The 14,977-nt window shown below is 42.2% G+C and overlaps 4 protein-coding genes across 4 annotated transcripts in view; 1 reads left to right on the forward strand and 3 right to left on the reverse strand.

Annotated features, from left to right (window-relative positions):
• Nucleotides 1–12,945, reverse strand: part of LOC103274805 (histone H3.1) — a 16,910-nt gene extending 3,965 nt beyond the window's left edge. Inside the window, exon 1 of the mRNA XM_008072234.2 lies at nucleotides 12,614–12,945. Within this exon, the coding sequence (XP_008070425.2) occupies nucleotides 12,614–12,942 (329 nt within the window). The 5' untranslated portion in view covers nucleotides 12,943–12,945. The remainder of the gene's footprint in view (nucleotides 1–12,613) is intronic.
• LOC103274808 (histone H2B type 1-M) lies at nucleotides 6,351–6,731 on the reverse strand. The gene has a single exon (XM_008072236.1). The coding sequence runs from the start codon at nucleotides 6,729–6,731 to the stop codon at nucleotides 6,351–6,353; it is 381 nt and encodes a 126-aa protein (XP_008070427.1).
• LOC103274807 (histone H2A type 1-H) lies at nucleotides 7,041–7,445 on the forward strand. The gene has a single exon (XM_008072235.2). It carries the CDS (start codon nucleotides 7,047–7,049, stop codon nucleotides 7,431–7,433), a length of 387 nt encoding a protein of 128 aa, XP_008070426.1. The 5' UTR covers nucleotides 7,041–7,046; the 3' UTR covers nucleotides 7,434–7,445.
• A 1,465-nt stretch (nucleotides 12,946–14,410) lies between the features above and the next one.
• LOC103274809 (histone H2A type 1) lies at nucleotides 14,411–14,909 on the reverse strand. The gene has a single exon (XM_008072237.2). The coding sequence runs from the start codon at nucleotides 14,905–14,907 to the stop codon at nucleotides 14,515–14,517; it is 393 nt and encodes a 130-aa protein (XP_008070428.1). The 5' UTR covers nucleotides 14,908–14,909; the 3' UTR covers nucleotides 14,411–14,514.
• Nucleotides 14,910–14,977: the final 68 nt, after the last annotated feature.

A 14,977-nucleotide genomic window follows, 5' to 3' on the forward strand; every position in this document is an offset into this window, starting at 1 on the left:
CAAAAAATCAGCCGGGCGTGGTAGCGCACGCCTGTAGTTCCAGCTACTTGGAAGGCTGAGGCAGAAGGATCGCCAGAGCCTAGCAGGTCGAGCCCAGCAGGTCTGGGCTACTGAGTGAGACTCCAACTCAAAAAAAAAAAAAAGAAAGAAATTAGGTAACTCAAGATGGAACTGGTCACCACATGAAATACCAACCACATGATTAAAGAATGAAGGACTCTGAGCAAGAACAACCTTCAAGTAGTCTGGGGATTGAGTTTAATCATATGGTCAATTATTCAGTCGATCATACCTATATAATGAAACCTCCATAGAAACTGTGAACACCATGGTCAGTGAGTTTATTGGATGGTGAACAACACATAGATGTGCAAGGAAGGCTCCTGATTCCATAGGGAAAGGGCCCAGATGCTTTGCTTTAAGGACTGTTCCAGGCTTCACACTATGTATTTCATTTGACTAGTCCTGATTTGTATCTTTTAGGATAAAACTGTAATAGTAAGTATAGTACTTTCCTACATTCTGTGAGTCAGATAGGCAAGTGGCCTGGGAATCCCGCTTACAGCTGGTACCTGAAGTGGAGGTCAGTCTTGTTAGAAAATGTGCCTTTTAATTTGTGAGGTCTAACTCCAGGTAGATAGTATCAGAATTAAATTGCAGGGCATCCGTTGGTATCAGAAAAATTACAAAGCTATTCATGTACATGGCTAAAAATTTAGAAAATTCGGACTAGGCAAACTGAAAAATGACTATCAAACATAGTCTAAAGGTCACCCTATTAACTTCATAATATCTATATATTGAAAGTATCTTTCCATATATTTAGTATTTTTTACATGCATGAATATATACTGTTAAATTCTCTTAACTCTAAATAAATTATAATAAATTCTGATACAATTTTAAATGTAATTTCTGGTTTTTCAGTGTTTCTTGTAGATATTTACTTTGAAGAGGAGTTAAGAGCTCGTCTCTGCAATCTGACAAGCCTGGATTAAAATTGTGGCTTCAGTGCAGTCACTTTTGCTGTTTTTGTGTTAATTTCCTCATCGTTTTTTGAGTCCCAACAATGCCAAAAACTAATGAGAAAATAAACCTATCATAGAGGAAATGAAGAAATGCATTGCCCCCTCCAAATATTAACGTGATTGTTAATCTTTTCTGAAGAGGCCTGAGTAATGAAAGGGTAGGACTCCATAAAACCTAAAAATATTACTCTAACTGCCCGCCCCCAGCCTCTCTGTGTAAAAATTAGTCAAAGAGAAATTATCTGACCTACCTTTTTTATTGTAGGTCATAAGATCCCATTCCAAAGGGGTCCCTGCTCCATACTCAGAAGTAATGCAGGCTCAGAGTACTGCAGGAAAATAGAGTTCGTTATAGGAAGTGGCAGCTTTATTACGCCGGCGGGCTCAAGGGCTAAAGCATCCAAGTCGAGCCCCACAGAACGGGAGAAGTGGGGTTTTATATCCTTGTTTAGGTAAGGGAGGGAGTTGTGTTGAGTGATTACATATTTCCTTTGTAATCTTACAAGGTTGTACTCAGCAAAATCAGATTTTTTTAAAGAACAAATGGTTTCCAGGAAATGCAAAGTGTAGGATTGTAAACTGTTAACTTCAAAAGAGGGGTTTTGGATAAGTCTGTGAATTAGTTACTCTTTGCACTTCCATGAAATAGCCAGTCTCTGGTCATTTGGCTTTTCTTAAACAAAACCGGTCTGGCACCTGGTGGGTCTTTAAAGCTCGCTGCTTGGCTTTCAAAAGGAAATACCTTTAACTGCTACCAACCCCTGCTTTCTGCCACAGGGTGAATGGGAGAGAGACAATTTGTCATTCCAGGTGATTGCCATGGGGCCAACTGCTGACCCCGAAGCAGTTACTCATGTGTTTCTGCATTCATTCACTCAATTATACAAGAAATATATTTCAGCATTTGCCCCATTCTGCTATAAGAGAAGCCAAGAAAAATCTAGATAGACAAACCTTGCTGGGTTTCTTTGCTCAGTCTATTAGCATTAGATTATATCCATTTTGACCAATCATATGTCTTCACAGCTGTCTATACTTTATTGAATCTAAGCATAAACATAGACTGTTTCTCCTATATCTTTGGGTTTTCATTCTAAAGGGTGCCATGTCATGTAAAACTGTAATCAAATAAATTGTATGCCCTTTTCTTCTATTTATCTGCCTTTTTCAGTGATTTCCAGCAAATCTTCAGAGGGCAAAAGGGAAGTCTTCCTTGCCCCTACAATGCATATTGAAGGAGTCTAGGAAATACCAACCCAAAATATGCTATGATCAAATAAATTTTCATCTTTTCTCCTGTTATTCTACCTTTTGCCATAGGACAATGGAAAACTTTTTCCCTCGGCCCCTATAGCATTCTATATATAGTATTATTCTTCCACTCACGGGGCAGGTTAGTTTAGGATTTCATGTTTAAGAAGTTCTAAATGAGAGACTCTAGGAATGTGGCCCACTTCCATTTTGCTTCTTAATTGTCCCCTGTCTGGGCTCCCTGAGCTTCTACCTTTTTTCCACTTCAAGCTGCCATTGAGTTTACATCTTCATAAAACTCGCTGACCTTCTACTTCCTTATCTATAAATTAGGAATAATAATAGAACCTACCTCATAAGATGGTTTAGACAATTAAATGAAGTAACACAAGTAAAATAATTTTAATATAACCTATCACTTAATAAGCCTTCAATAAATGTTCATTAGTTTTGTTATTGCCACTAGAAAGTAATAGTCTCCTACACAAATTGCTCTACCAACCTGTAGCTGGAAGACAGAGAGATCGTGACACTGAGACTATTATAGGAAGTGGCACTTTATTACGCCGGCCAGCTCGGCAGGCTCATGCTTTCAGGTTGAGCCCCGCAGAATGGAAGAAGAGGAGGGGTCTTATACCTTCGTTTAGGTAAGGGAGGGGGTCATGTTGAGCGACTGCACATTCTCTTTGGAATTTACAAGGTAGTGTTCAGAAAAATCAGATCTTTTAAAAAACAAATGATGTCCAGGAACAGCAGGGCAGCAGGGTCTGCAAGCAGGGTTGTAAATCGTCAACTTCAAAAGAGGGGTTTTGGATAAGTCTGTGAATTAGTTACTCTTTTTGCATTTCCATGAAAGCCGCCAGTCCTTGACTACTTGGTTTTAAGCAAAACCAGCCTGGCAGGTCTTTAAAGCTTGCAGATGGACTTTCAAAAGGAAATATCTTTAACTGCTACCAGCCCCCCTTTCTGCCACAGGGTTAGTGGGAGACAAATTTGTCATCCCAGATGATTGCCATGGGGCCAACTGCTGACCCCGAAGCAGCCACTCCTGTGTTTCTACATTCATTCACGCAATTACACAAGAAATATATATTTCAGCATTTACCCCATTCTTCTATAAACCAGGTAGGGCAGCCAAAAAGTCCATGCTTTTGAAGCCTGAGACCTTGGACTGGATCCTCATCCTCTTTTATCTCCTCTACTAACATGTGATTCTCACTGTGAAGTCAGGTACTGTATTCATACATGAAACCATCATTTCTCTAGGCTAAAAACAGTCAAATATTGGCAGTTTCATGAGGCCTAATTTTTTAAATCACTGCTATATTGACAAGTCTTCATACAGTGCCTCACTCATTAGTAGATGTATAGCAGAATGTGGCAAATGCTCAAATGTATATTTCTTCTGTGATTGAGTGAATGAAAGCAGAAACACATGAGTAACGGCTTCGGGGTCAGCAGTTGGCTCCATGGCAATCACCTGGGATGACAAATTGTCTCCCAATAACCCTGTGGCAGAAAGGGGGGCTGGTAGCAGTTAAAGGTATTTCCTTTTGAAAGTGAAGTTGCAAATTTTAAAAACCCACCAGGCCGGTTTTGTTTAAAAAAGTCAAATAGCCAAGGACTGGTGGCTTTCATGGAAATGCAAAAGAGTAACTAATTCACAGACTTATCCAAAACCTCTCATTTGACGTTGACGGTTTACAACCCTGCTTGCAGACCCTGCTGCCCTGCAGTTCCTGGAGACCATTTGTTCTTTGAAAGATCTGATTTTTCTGAACACCACCTTGTAAATTCCAAAGAGAATGTGTAATCGCTCAACACGACTCCCTCCCTTACCTAAACAAAGGTATAAGACCCCTCCTCTTCTTCCATTCTGCAAGGCTTGACCTGGAAACATTAGCCCATCAAGCCCTCTGAGCCAGCTGGCGTAATAAAGTGCCACTTCCTATAATAGTCTCGGGTGTCATGATCTCTCTGTCTTCCCGCTAAAGAAGAGCAACAAATATTTGTTGACTGAAAGAATAGGGAAAATCCCCTTTCCTCCCAAGCCCACCTTCTGAAACGCCTTTCCTGAGTAGTTGCAGAAACTGAAACTCGGACACAATTCTGGTTTTGTCCTCTCTTTCACCTACCCATGCAAGTCAGTATGCAGCAAGCTTTTTTCTTTCTGCCTTCTTTTTTCCTTAAGTTCGTCCTTTCTTTTCTCCTCTTTCTCTTTCTGACTGCTGCCTCCACCTTAGTTCTGGCCCTCAGTGCTGACTGGCATTTCCAACCCCCTTGACCCCGCTCGGATCATACTTCTTTCCAATCTACTCTCAACTGAGCCACCAGAATAATGAATCTGATTCACAGATTTTACACGATTTTAAAATTCTGCATACTCTGCCTTTCCTTTATAGATAAACATTATATTTCTTTTCAAGGGATACAGACCCCCGAGGATCTTGAAACTTTCTCTCGCTCACCTTACATTTATATTTAATCATTCTAGTCTCCAGCATCTCTAAAGGACTTTTCCAGAAAACTCTACTCAGACTCCCAGGCCTAGCGCACCTCCCCCTCCCCCACTGCATAGACTCTTCACTAGTTAGGCAGGCTCCATTTTTCTCCCTGCCATTTAGTTAGTATTCACTTGTTTCCTTTAATTAATTTTGCTTCCTTCCATTTAGTCAGTCTTCATTTGTTTCCTTTAACTTTCCTTAGACATATAAGTTACTCAAGACTAGTTGGCAGGATAAATATGAATGAGTGAAGGACGGGTGTATTGAACAAGAAAATCTCAAGATTTAAGAGCAAATACACTGATCACACTTGTACTTTTTTTCCTGTCACCCACATTTTCTAATTCCTCACTTTTTGAGCAAAGATATAACAGTACTTCTTCCCTGTATTCTTCCAGATTTGTGGTCCAGCACAATCCCCAAACCACACATGTCTTTAGTTTTGGCTTCCGCTATCATCAAAAGCACCAGATCTTCCTGCCAACAGGGAAAAGGCATACATTGTTTTCCTGGAGATATGCCAAATGAAACTGAAGAGGTGAAAATTATTGTTTTCCAAGTCTTCACTCAAATGAAGTACAGAAAAAGCACTTAGGTTTATTTTCCAAAGTATACTTATTACACTTACCACTAAAAGCTGTTTAACCATCTTAACACTATGCTTGTAGTTTTACACACATATGAATGAGCGGCCACCAATATATGGGATTAATCGCAAGGAAGGGCAACAAAGGTGAGAAACTAAAAACGGAGCCTAAGCTAATTAATGTTGCCTCATGATTCCAAATCACCAAGCCTTCCATCAGCACTACTATCTTAAAGGCTACCTTACCGGCCGACTATTAAGTTTTAGGTTCTAGGAGATGCAAGGTGTGGGAATACACATTCAGGACATGTTCAAGCTCACCAACTGGTTATTTACTTCTAGACCCAGCTCTGCATACTTACTTGAATTAGTAAATAGCATGTGGCCGCCGAAAGATGAGCTGAAATTTCGAGAACCCCACAGAAACATCGTGACATTGTAACTACTTCCAGTACGCCGTGGAATTTTATTTTTTATTTTTGAGTTGGGAGCGTCACTCTGCTGCCCAGGCTGGAGTGCAGTGGCACGCTCACGGCCAACTCAGCGTTGACCTGCTGGGCGCCCGCGATCCTTCCGCCTCAGCCTTCCAAGTAGCCGGAACCACAGGCAGGAGCAACTACGCCAGGCTAATTTTTTCTTTAATCGACAAGGTCTCGCCAAGTTGCCGGGCTTGTTTCGGACCCGAGGGCTCAGATAACTCACTCGCCTCGGCCTCTTATAACGCTGGGATTACAGGCTGAGCCACCGAGCACGGCCAATTTTAAGTTTTAGCCCAATCATAAGCCAGTCCTTGCATTGTTGATTCTTTAGAACCATACAAAACCTAATAGAAAACTGCAACGTAAAAACACCAAGAGGTTATGCAAAGTAACTTCTAAATAGCACCAAATAGATACTTAGTATTTAGCTGTGAGTTAGCTCTTTTTTTAAAAATGTGGACGGCTCTGAAAAGAGCCTTTGGAGTGTGGGCCGAAAACTAGCTCACTTAGAGCTGGTATATTTGGTGACGGCTTTGGTGCCCTCTGACACGGCGTGCTTGGCCAGCTCCCCAGGAAGCAACAGGCGTACAGCCGTCTGGATTTCCCTGGAGGTGATGGTCGAGCGCTTGTTGTAATGTGCCAAGCGCGACGCCTCGCCCGCGATGCGCTCGAAAATGTCGTTGACGAAAGAGTTCATGATGCCCATAGCTTTAGACGAGATACCGGTGTCGGGGTGGACCTGCTTCAGCACCTTGTAGACGTACACAGAGTAGCTCTCCTTTCGACTGCGTTTACGCTTCTTGCCGTCCTTCTTCTGCGCCTTATTGATAGCCTTCTTGGATCCCTTTTTAGGAGCTGGAGCTGATTTCACTGGCTCAGGCATGGTGCAAAGAGGAAAGACAAGCCGAAACTCAACAGCAATTACACGACTCTCTTGTCCTCCTCATATACACACGATTATGCAAATTAGGGGTAGTAATGGCTCCCGGCGATTGGTGACTCGGTAAATGACGTCATACATCACTTTTGCCCAATGAAAAATATGTCCTCTATATACTCGCTTTCCATTGGTCTAATTAAAAATTAAATATCAGCCAATTGCGCTGCTTTCTTTTCGCGCCCAGCAGAGGCTATAAGTTTTGCATTTTTTTCCGCTTTAGTTTTATACCTTGCAGACCGTAGCTACAAGCTTTTTGAGATGTCAGGACGTGGCAAGCAGGGAGGCAAAGCTCGCGCTAAAGCTAAGACTCGCTCTTCCCGGGCCGGCCTCCAGTTCCCCGTGGGCCGTGTGCACCGCCTGCTCCGCAAGGGCAACTATGCCGAGCGCGTCGGGGCCGGCGCGCCGGTGTACCTGGCGGCGGTGCTGGAGTACCTGACCGCCGAGATCCTGGAGCTGGCGGGCAACGCGGCCCGCGACAACAAGAAGACGCGCATCATCCCGCGCCACCTGCAGCTGGCCATCCGCAACGACGAGGAGCTCAACAAGCTGCTGGGCAAAGTCACCATCGCGCAGGGCGGCGTCCTGCCCAACATCCAGGCAGTTCTGTTGCCCAAGAAAACTGAGAGTCACCATAAGGCAAAGTAAGGACCAGGCTTGGAAGCGCCTAAGAACAAAGGCTCTTTTCAGAGCCACTTCTCTAATCATAAAAAGGTGACACGACTTAAATGCGTTTTCAGTTGATTGACATTTCCACGATATTGAGTTAGGCTTCATCCCTCCTGTGTGCTTATACTGCTAGAGGTAAAGATGTTCTTGATCCCTTTTATGTATCTGCAGAGGTCCTTTGCTAACACAACTATGACATTTATTCCCCTAAGTGCTCTACAATCTCTTAAGTGGTTATTGAACTTGCAGCTGACTTGAAATGTCGAGATGGTTAACTAGGGTCGTATCTGGAAATTAACTTTAGGTGGTTACATTTATTGTGAAGTCTTAGCTATCTTGTGGGAGGGGCAAAGAATACAACTATCATTTTTTTTAAAGCTATGAGATTTTTAGTATGCTTACTAAAATGGGAAGTATACTTTGAATTCTTGACGTTAGTACGTGGCTTTATCCTTTGTCTCAGGCTGTAATCTGAGCGCAGAGTCAGCCCTATTTCCTGGCTTCCAAAAAAGGACACCTGATGAGGTCTTTTAAAAAAAAAAAAAAACAGTTGTACATATTTATCAATGTATACATTGGTTGTACGTTTTTTGAAAGTTTTGCATGTACAGGAGTTAGAAATAAAAGAGAAAACTGGCCTTAAGTCTTTTAAGTACATGTATACGTTCTCGAATGAGCCAGTAAGAATGCTTGTGTCTGTATTACTGAAATAAAATTTTATAAAATAAAAGTTAACTTCGTTGTATAAGATGTGTTGTGATATTTTCCTGTTCAATTCTGTATGATACTTGTAGGTAACTTTTGTACCCGGTTTCTTCTGTTACAACCTCCTAGGCATTGTTATGATTAGTGAGGTAAATACTTGCTTAGTACTCTGGAGCAAGTTTAATAGTCCAGGCTTGTGACGATAATGATTCTGGATGCGATAAATTCAAAGAGCATTAATGGGTGAACATATAAAGTTGAAAAAAAATAGGATCTGTTCAGAAAAACCAAAGGCCATTTTGAGAATAGTGAAGTCAAAGGTCTTTATGTCTATATTTCTATGCAAGCACATCAAGATCCTTTTATCCTGAGTCTTAAAAAGAATTGGAAAGTTTATGTCACTTATCAGTTTGGTTGTCTCAAGAAATCCAAGCACAGATATTCTCTTTTTTCTCCTTTATCAAATTGTGTTCTTTTTTGTTTTTGTTTATGTGATGAGGGCTCTTGTCACCCAGGTTGGAGTGCAGTGGCATGATCACGGCTCATTGCAGCCTCGACCTATGGGCTCAGGCGATCCTTCCCCCTCAGCCTCCCAAGTAGCTGAGATTACAGTCACACACCACATCTGCTAATTTTATTTCATTTGAATTTCATTTCATTTCATTTTGAGACGCGTTCTCACTATGTTGCCCATGCTGGTCTTGAACTCCTGGCCTTAAGCAATCCTCTTGCCTCAACCTCCTAAAAGTGCTAGGATTACAGGTGTGAGCCACCGTGCCTGAACTTTTTTTTTAATTCAAAAACTATTTCACACTTAGGAGCTACGCATTACAGATACGGCATTAATAAAAGTGCTTGTTCTAAAGAAACAATCTATTTATGAGAAAAGTTGAACTAGAAAACAGAAATCAATGGAGAGAAACAAACAAAAGCAAATAAAGAACAACGTAGCAAGAATAGCCATGGAAGTAAGCACAGGGAGTTAGGGGAGCATAGAGGAGAAATAAAATCTGTGGAAGTTAACATCGGATCTGAGGATTCAAGGAAACTAAGAATTTTAGGAAAGTATGCGAATCTAGCAGATAATAAGCATCACCAAAGACTCATGCCTTGTGATATGTGCAGGCAAATGACATAAAATTTGATATTGGAAATAAGGCAAATGTTACAAGAGACAGGCTGGAGCCAGAATAGATCTGTAGGCCACGCCCTTAGTTCTACTTTTTGCATACTAATGACATCCAAATCTTTATCTCAGGCTTATTTTCTGAGTTACATCCATGCATATTCACTTGTAACTTTTGAAATTATTGTAGATCTCCAGGAATTCAGAATACATATCTGACTAATTATCATCAACAACTCTACTTCCCCAGTGATCCTTGTAGTAGGAAATGGCATCACCATGTGTGTACCCATTAACATGAGCCAAATTGGTCTGGTGAGTATTCCTTTTTATGTGCCATTGCTATAACAAAATTTAATTTCTGTATGGGAAAATGAAAGTATGTACAAAGCTCCAAAATAGCAGAGGGCTACCGAACTATTGTATGGCGCGTTTTGAGAGAGAGTATCCATTTCCACATGACTAGAATTATTCATGCTTCTAAATAAATAATTCATGTAATCAGACCTGAAAAATTAACTGGAAAGACTATATTGGCTGCATATCTCTAGGAGAGGATCCCCTACCCAACCAGCAAGAGTACTGGTCAGTGCAGACTAGGCAATCTCTTTGTGGGCCCTTCCTGATTTATTAATAGCTCTTGGTTTTCCAACCCAGAAAGAAGAAATGCATTACTTACTAACTAAAGAATACCAATTTGTTTAGCGCTTGGACTTAGGGTGTATCATCAGGGTGTATCATTTAATGAATTGATCCTTTCATTAAGATGTCCTGGGGGCGTTACTTCCCGGCAAAATAGGACTGTATATTTTCCTTTTCAGAGGAAAGTTAATTCCTGAGAGGGGGACAGCATTTGTTTTGTTTAAAGTGTTGATTCCAATAAAAAGCATTACTCCTAGAATGAAAGGGCTTTAAAAGAAAGTATTAGAACATTATTTTAATTTGTAACTGTTAATCATCCTAAATTAAATTAATAAATGATTAATCATTCTAAATTCCACTCGTGAAAACCATGAGACCTACTTTCCATGAACCCACTCAGAAATGTAATGAGCATGAGCAGATTACAACGGTTTGCTGTGCAATTTTGTTATCTAATTTCACAAAAACTATATTAAGGCCTGTGCACAGTGGCTCATGCCTGTAATTTCAGCACTTTGGGAGGTCAAGGCAAGAGAATTGCTTGAGCCCAGGAGTTCGAAACCAGCCTAGGCAACACAGAGAGACCTCGTCTCTACAAAAAATCAAAAAATTGACTGGGCATGACAGCACGCCTGTAGTCCCAGCTGAGGTAAAAAGATTGCCTCTGAGCCCAGGAGTTTGAGGCTGCAGTAAGCAGTGATTGTGCTGCACTCCAGCCTGGGCAACAGAAATGCCAATTCAAAAAAAAGCATATTAAGAATGTAATCAATTCCAATAACCAAGTAGCATACATACAAGTATATAGCCAATTTTGTTTTTGAGTTGGAGTCTCACTCTGTTACTCAGACTGGAGTACAGTGGCACACTCACTGCTACTTCAGCCTTGATCCGCAGGGCTGAGGTGATCCTTCCGCCTCAGCCTTCCAAGTAGCTGGAACTACAGGCATGCACCACCATGCCCGGCTAATTTTTTTATTTATTGTAGAAATGAGGTCTTGCCAAATTGCCCAGGCTGTTCTCAAACCTGTGGGCTCAGGCAATCCTCTCCCCTCAGCCTCCCAAAGTGCTTGGAGTATAGGTATAAGCCACAGCGCCCAGTCTGTATATAGCCAATTTAAACAAGATAGAAAATTCAAGAAGCTTTTAAAAACTCAATGTAAAAACACTATGATCTTTTCACTTACATGTTTCACAGACTGACAAGTTGAGGAAGGGTAGAGATCACACAAATGCAAGCTGATTTGTGTGGAAATCATACACATGGGAAAAGTTGATGTTCAGAAGGTAAGAATGAATGGAGGAATGCCTGTCATGGTGCACAAGAAGCTGACTTTAGCACACCTAGCAGGTTAATGTGACTTACTTTCATTAGAGATTTTCCACATAGTTGTGTTTCTTTACTATTATTCACCCATTCATTCATCAAAATTGATGGTAAGTTACTACATTACTGGGGATACAGGACTAAACAAAAATTGATCCTTTCATTAAACTGCATTTTAGAAGAGACACTATAGTAAATAAGCAAAATATATGGCACAACGTGGTGGCAATAAATTCTAGAGTGAAAAAACAACTGGAGATTATAGAGTTTGAATTTATGTAGTAGTGTGATGATGAGAGGTTAACATTTAAGCACAGAGACCCAAGAGAAGTACTTTATCCTGTCTTCAAGAGAACTGCCACAGGTTTCCCTAAAAGGCAGTCTTTATTTTGGATACTTGTTGGAGACAGTTCAATATGTATTAACCACTGCCAGAAGTCAACAGAAAAAACACTCTTTCTCTCTCATACACACAGATTTTTACAATGGGCTTGGACTTCAAAGGGAATCTTCTCTGCCCGGCTTTTCTTCCAAAGGAGATTTAAACATGCCCATACTTCAGCTTAAATATTCTAGATTCAGACAAAAACAAAACAAAACTCAGGAAAGATAAAAAGAAATGTTTCACTCTGGTCAACGCGAGCTGCATTACCCACCTTAATTATTCTAATCTCAATACATCCTTAGTGTGGCTGAGCTCAGTGACTGAAACCCGTAATCCCAGCATCTTGGGAGACCGAGGCAGAAGAAAATTGTTAGTGAGCCCTAGTCTCCACCAAAAAAAAAAAAAAGTCAGGCGTGGTGGCACACGCCTGTGTTCCAGCTACTCGGGAGGCTGAAGTGGAAGGATTGTCACAGGGAATCGAGGCTGCGGTAAGCCTTGCTACAACACTCCAGCCTCAGCGACAGAGACCCCGATTCAAAAAGTGTTTTCTTTCTGTACTAGTTAGAAAAAAATATACAATAGTTAACCTGCAAAATACCAGTGGGAACACGACCAGGTAAAAAAAGCTTGGGCGGGCAGCACATTCGAGGAACGAACTCATTGGCAACGTACAATCCTTACTGGAGGATCCATTATACTGAGAATATTAACACTCCCAAAACACTTTAACAGGAGTAGGCAAAGTCTTATATAGTGACTAAAAACGGGTCCTGTCAATCATAGGCAAATAAGTACTACCAAGGACTACACAGAGAAACAGATCTTTTCAGCGCCCATGTAGGTGGCTCTGAAAAGAGCCTTTGGGGATACTATGTAAATGCGGAGTTCATGACACTCAAGCTCTCTCGCCGCGGATACGGCGTGCGAGTTGGATGTCCTTGGGCATGATGGTCACTCGCTTAGCGTGGATGGCGCACAGGTTGGTGTCCTCGAAGAGCCCCACCAGGTAGGCCTCGCAGGCCTCCTGCAGCGCCATCACGGCCGAGCTCTGGAAGCGCAGGTCGGTCTTGAAGTCCTGCGCGATCTCGCGCACCAGGCGCTGGAACGGCAGTTTGCGGATCAGCAGCTCGGTGGACTTCTGGTAGCGGCGGATCTCGCGCAGGGCCACGGTGCCGGGCCGGTAGCGGTGGGGCTTCTTCACGCCGCCGGTGGCCGGGGCGCTCTTGCGGGCCGCCTTGGTGGCCAGCTGCTTGCGCGGCGCCTTCCCGCCGGTGGACTTGCGAGCTGTCTGCTTTGTGCGAGCCATAGCTCAATAGCAAAATTCGTATAAGGATAAAGAGAAGGCTAGCTGCGCTTTTATAGTGAGAGTCTGAAGCTGATTGGACAAAAGCAAGGCCAAAGACCTCCTACTTACCAGTAACCGGATTGGCCAAGGATTCCAAAAATTTTTTTTTTTTATTGTTCTCTAAATCCTCTGATATTAGTTGTCCATGGTCTCCAAGTTTTAATTTTCCTTGCGATTTCCAGTGGACACAAGTCACTTAAACTTTTTAGGAGGCACATTTGAATAAAATAAGATGGAGGAATTAATTTTATTTTATTATTTTAATTTCTTTTTTTTGAGTCGGAGTCTCACTCTGTCGCCCAGACTGGAGGGTAGTGGCACTCACGGTCACCGCAGCCTCGACCTGCTGGGCTCAGGCGATCCTTCCACTTCAGCTAAGTAGCTGGAACTACAGGTCCGTGCCACCACGCCCGGCTAGAGAAATTAATTTTAATATTTGCTTTAAGCTAATGTGTTCTACATACTATTTCAATACGTAATCATAAAAATTGTTTTACGTTTTTTGGCATTCTTTCAAATCCAATGTGTATTTTACATGTACACATATATAATTAAGATTACCAAATTTTCCAGTGTTCATTAGCCACAATCAGCTAGCAGCTACAATACTGTCCCTTAATTTCCTACTTTTTGACCATTACTTTTTTAAAACTTTACTATTTTCAGCAAGAAAATTTGATTTGCATGTGAGGAATTCAAGGCCTAATAATTTCATAAACATTATTACAGAAAATTATCTTTTCTCAGATAATATAAAAATCCATTGCAGCACAACTTATTTTTCTAATTTCCTAGAAACGTAATTTCTTTGCTCTTAAAGAATCTATTATATTAATGCATCAATATCCGGCTTACTTAAATCAGGTTTAAAAAGTCAAAGCATTTTTAAAGTAGAATTTAGCATGCTGAAACGACTAATGGTTATCTCAACTTAACCTGTGAGGATGAGGGTAAGAAAGCTGGAAACGTGCTTTTAACAAGGAGTATCAATGAATGTATTGAAAATATTCCAATAAGAATTACCTGGCACCTCAGCTGTCCCGATTAATCTGATTTAAAAATTAACTCATTACCAATATGAAACTGTTATTTACTTGTCCTGATGCGGGACTAGGTCTGTTATCACGGATCAAAAAAATGGCCGTTGGCTTGAGATTTGTGTTAACCGTGCGTTCAAGATCCTTTGCTAAAGCGCGCAAAACAAACGCTCTAAACACTCCCAACACTTGGCCCTAAAGCGAAGTTACCGAAAGTTTGCTCGAGAGGTCCAAAATGAGTGGGCAAGGTGGGTTAAATGCTCTTTAAACCTGAGAACTAAATAGTACTCTATGCAATGCGTTTATAACACTGACTTACCTCATACACATTAGCGAAGACCAGCTGACAAACAGCTGTTTAGAAACAGTGTAGGGCAAAACTAGATATGAAACTTAGTGCTCAGTTCTCCCAAGAAAGTCTGTAGGTGGCTCTGAAAAGAGCCTTTGGTTCGGTTGAGACGTTCGGGTTGCTGCAAAGTAAGCCAGGCTATTCTATTTACTTCCCCTTGGCCTTGTGGTGACTCTCGGTCTTTTTGGGTAAGAGCACCGCCTGGATGTTGGGCAGGACGCCGCCCTGCGCGATGGTGACTTTGCCCAGCAGCTTGTTGAGCTCCTCGTCGTTGCGGATGGCCAGCTGCAGGTGGCGCGGGATGATGCGCGTCTTCTTGTTGTCGCGGGCCGCGTTGCCCGCCAGCTCCAGGATCTCGGCCGTCAGGTACTCCAGCACCGCCGCCAGGTACACCGGCGCGCCGGCCCCGACGCGCTCGGCATAGTTGCCCTTGCGGAGCAGGCGGTGCACACGGCCCACGGGGAACTGGAGGCCGGCCCGGGAAGAGCGGGTCTTGGCTTTGGCGCGAGCTTTGCCTCCCTGCTTGCCGCGTCCAGACATCGTAAAGAGCACACCGTCACGGCCGACAAGGACTGGAGAGAAAGTGGAAGAGCGCACATTTTATAGCTTC

This window comes from Carlito syrichta, unplaced genomic scaffold, assembly GCF_000164805.1.
Source record: "Carlito syrichta isolate Samal-C Ts95f unplaced genomic scaffold, Tarsius_syrichta-2.0.1 Scaffold314889, whole genome shotgun sequence".
In the NCBI taxonomy this organism is placed as follows: Eukaryota; Metazoa; Chordata; class Mammalia; order Primates; family Tarsiidae; genus Carlito; species Carlito syrichta.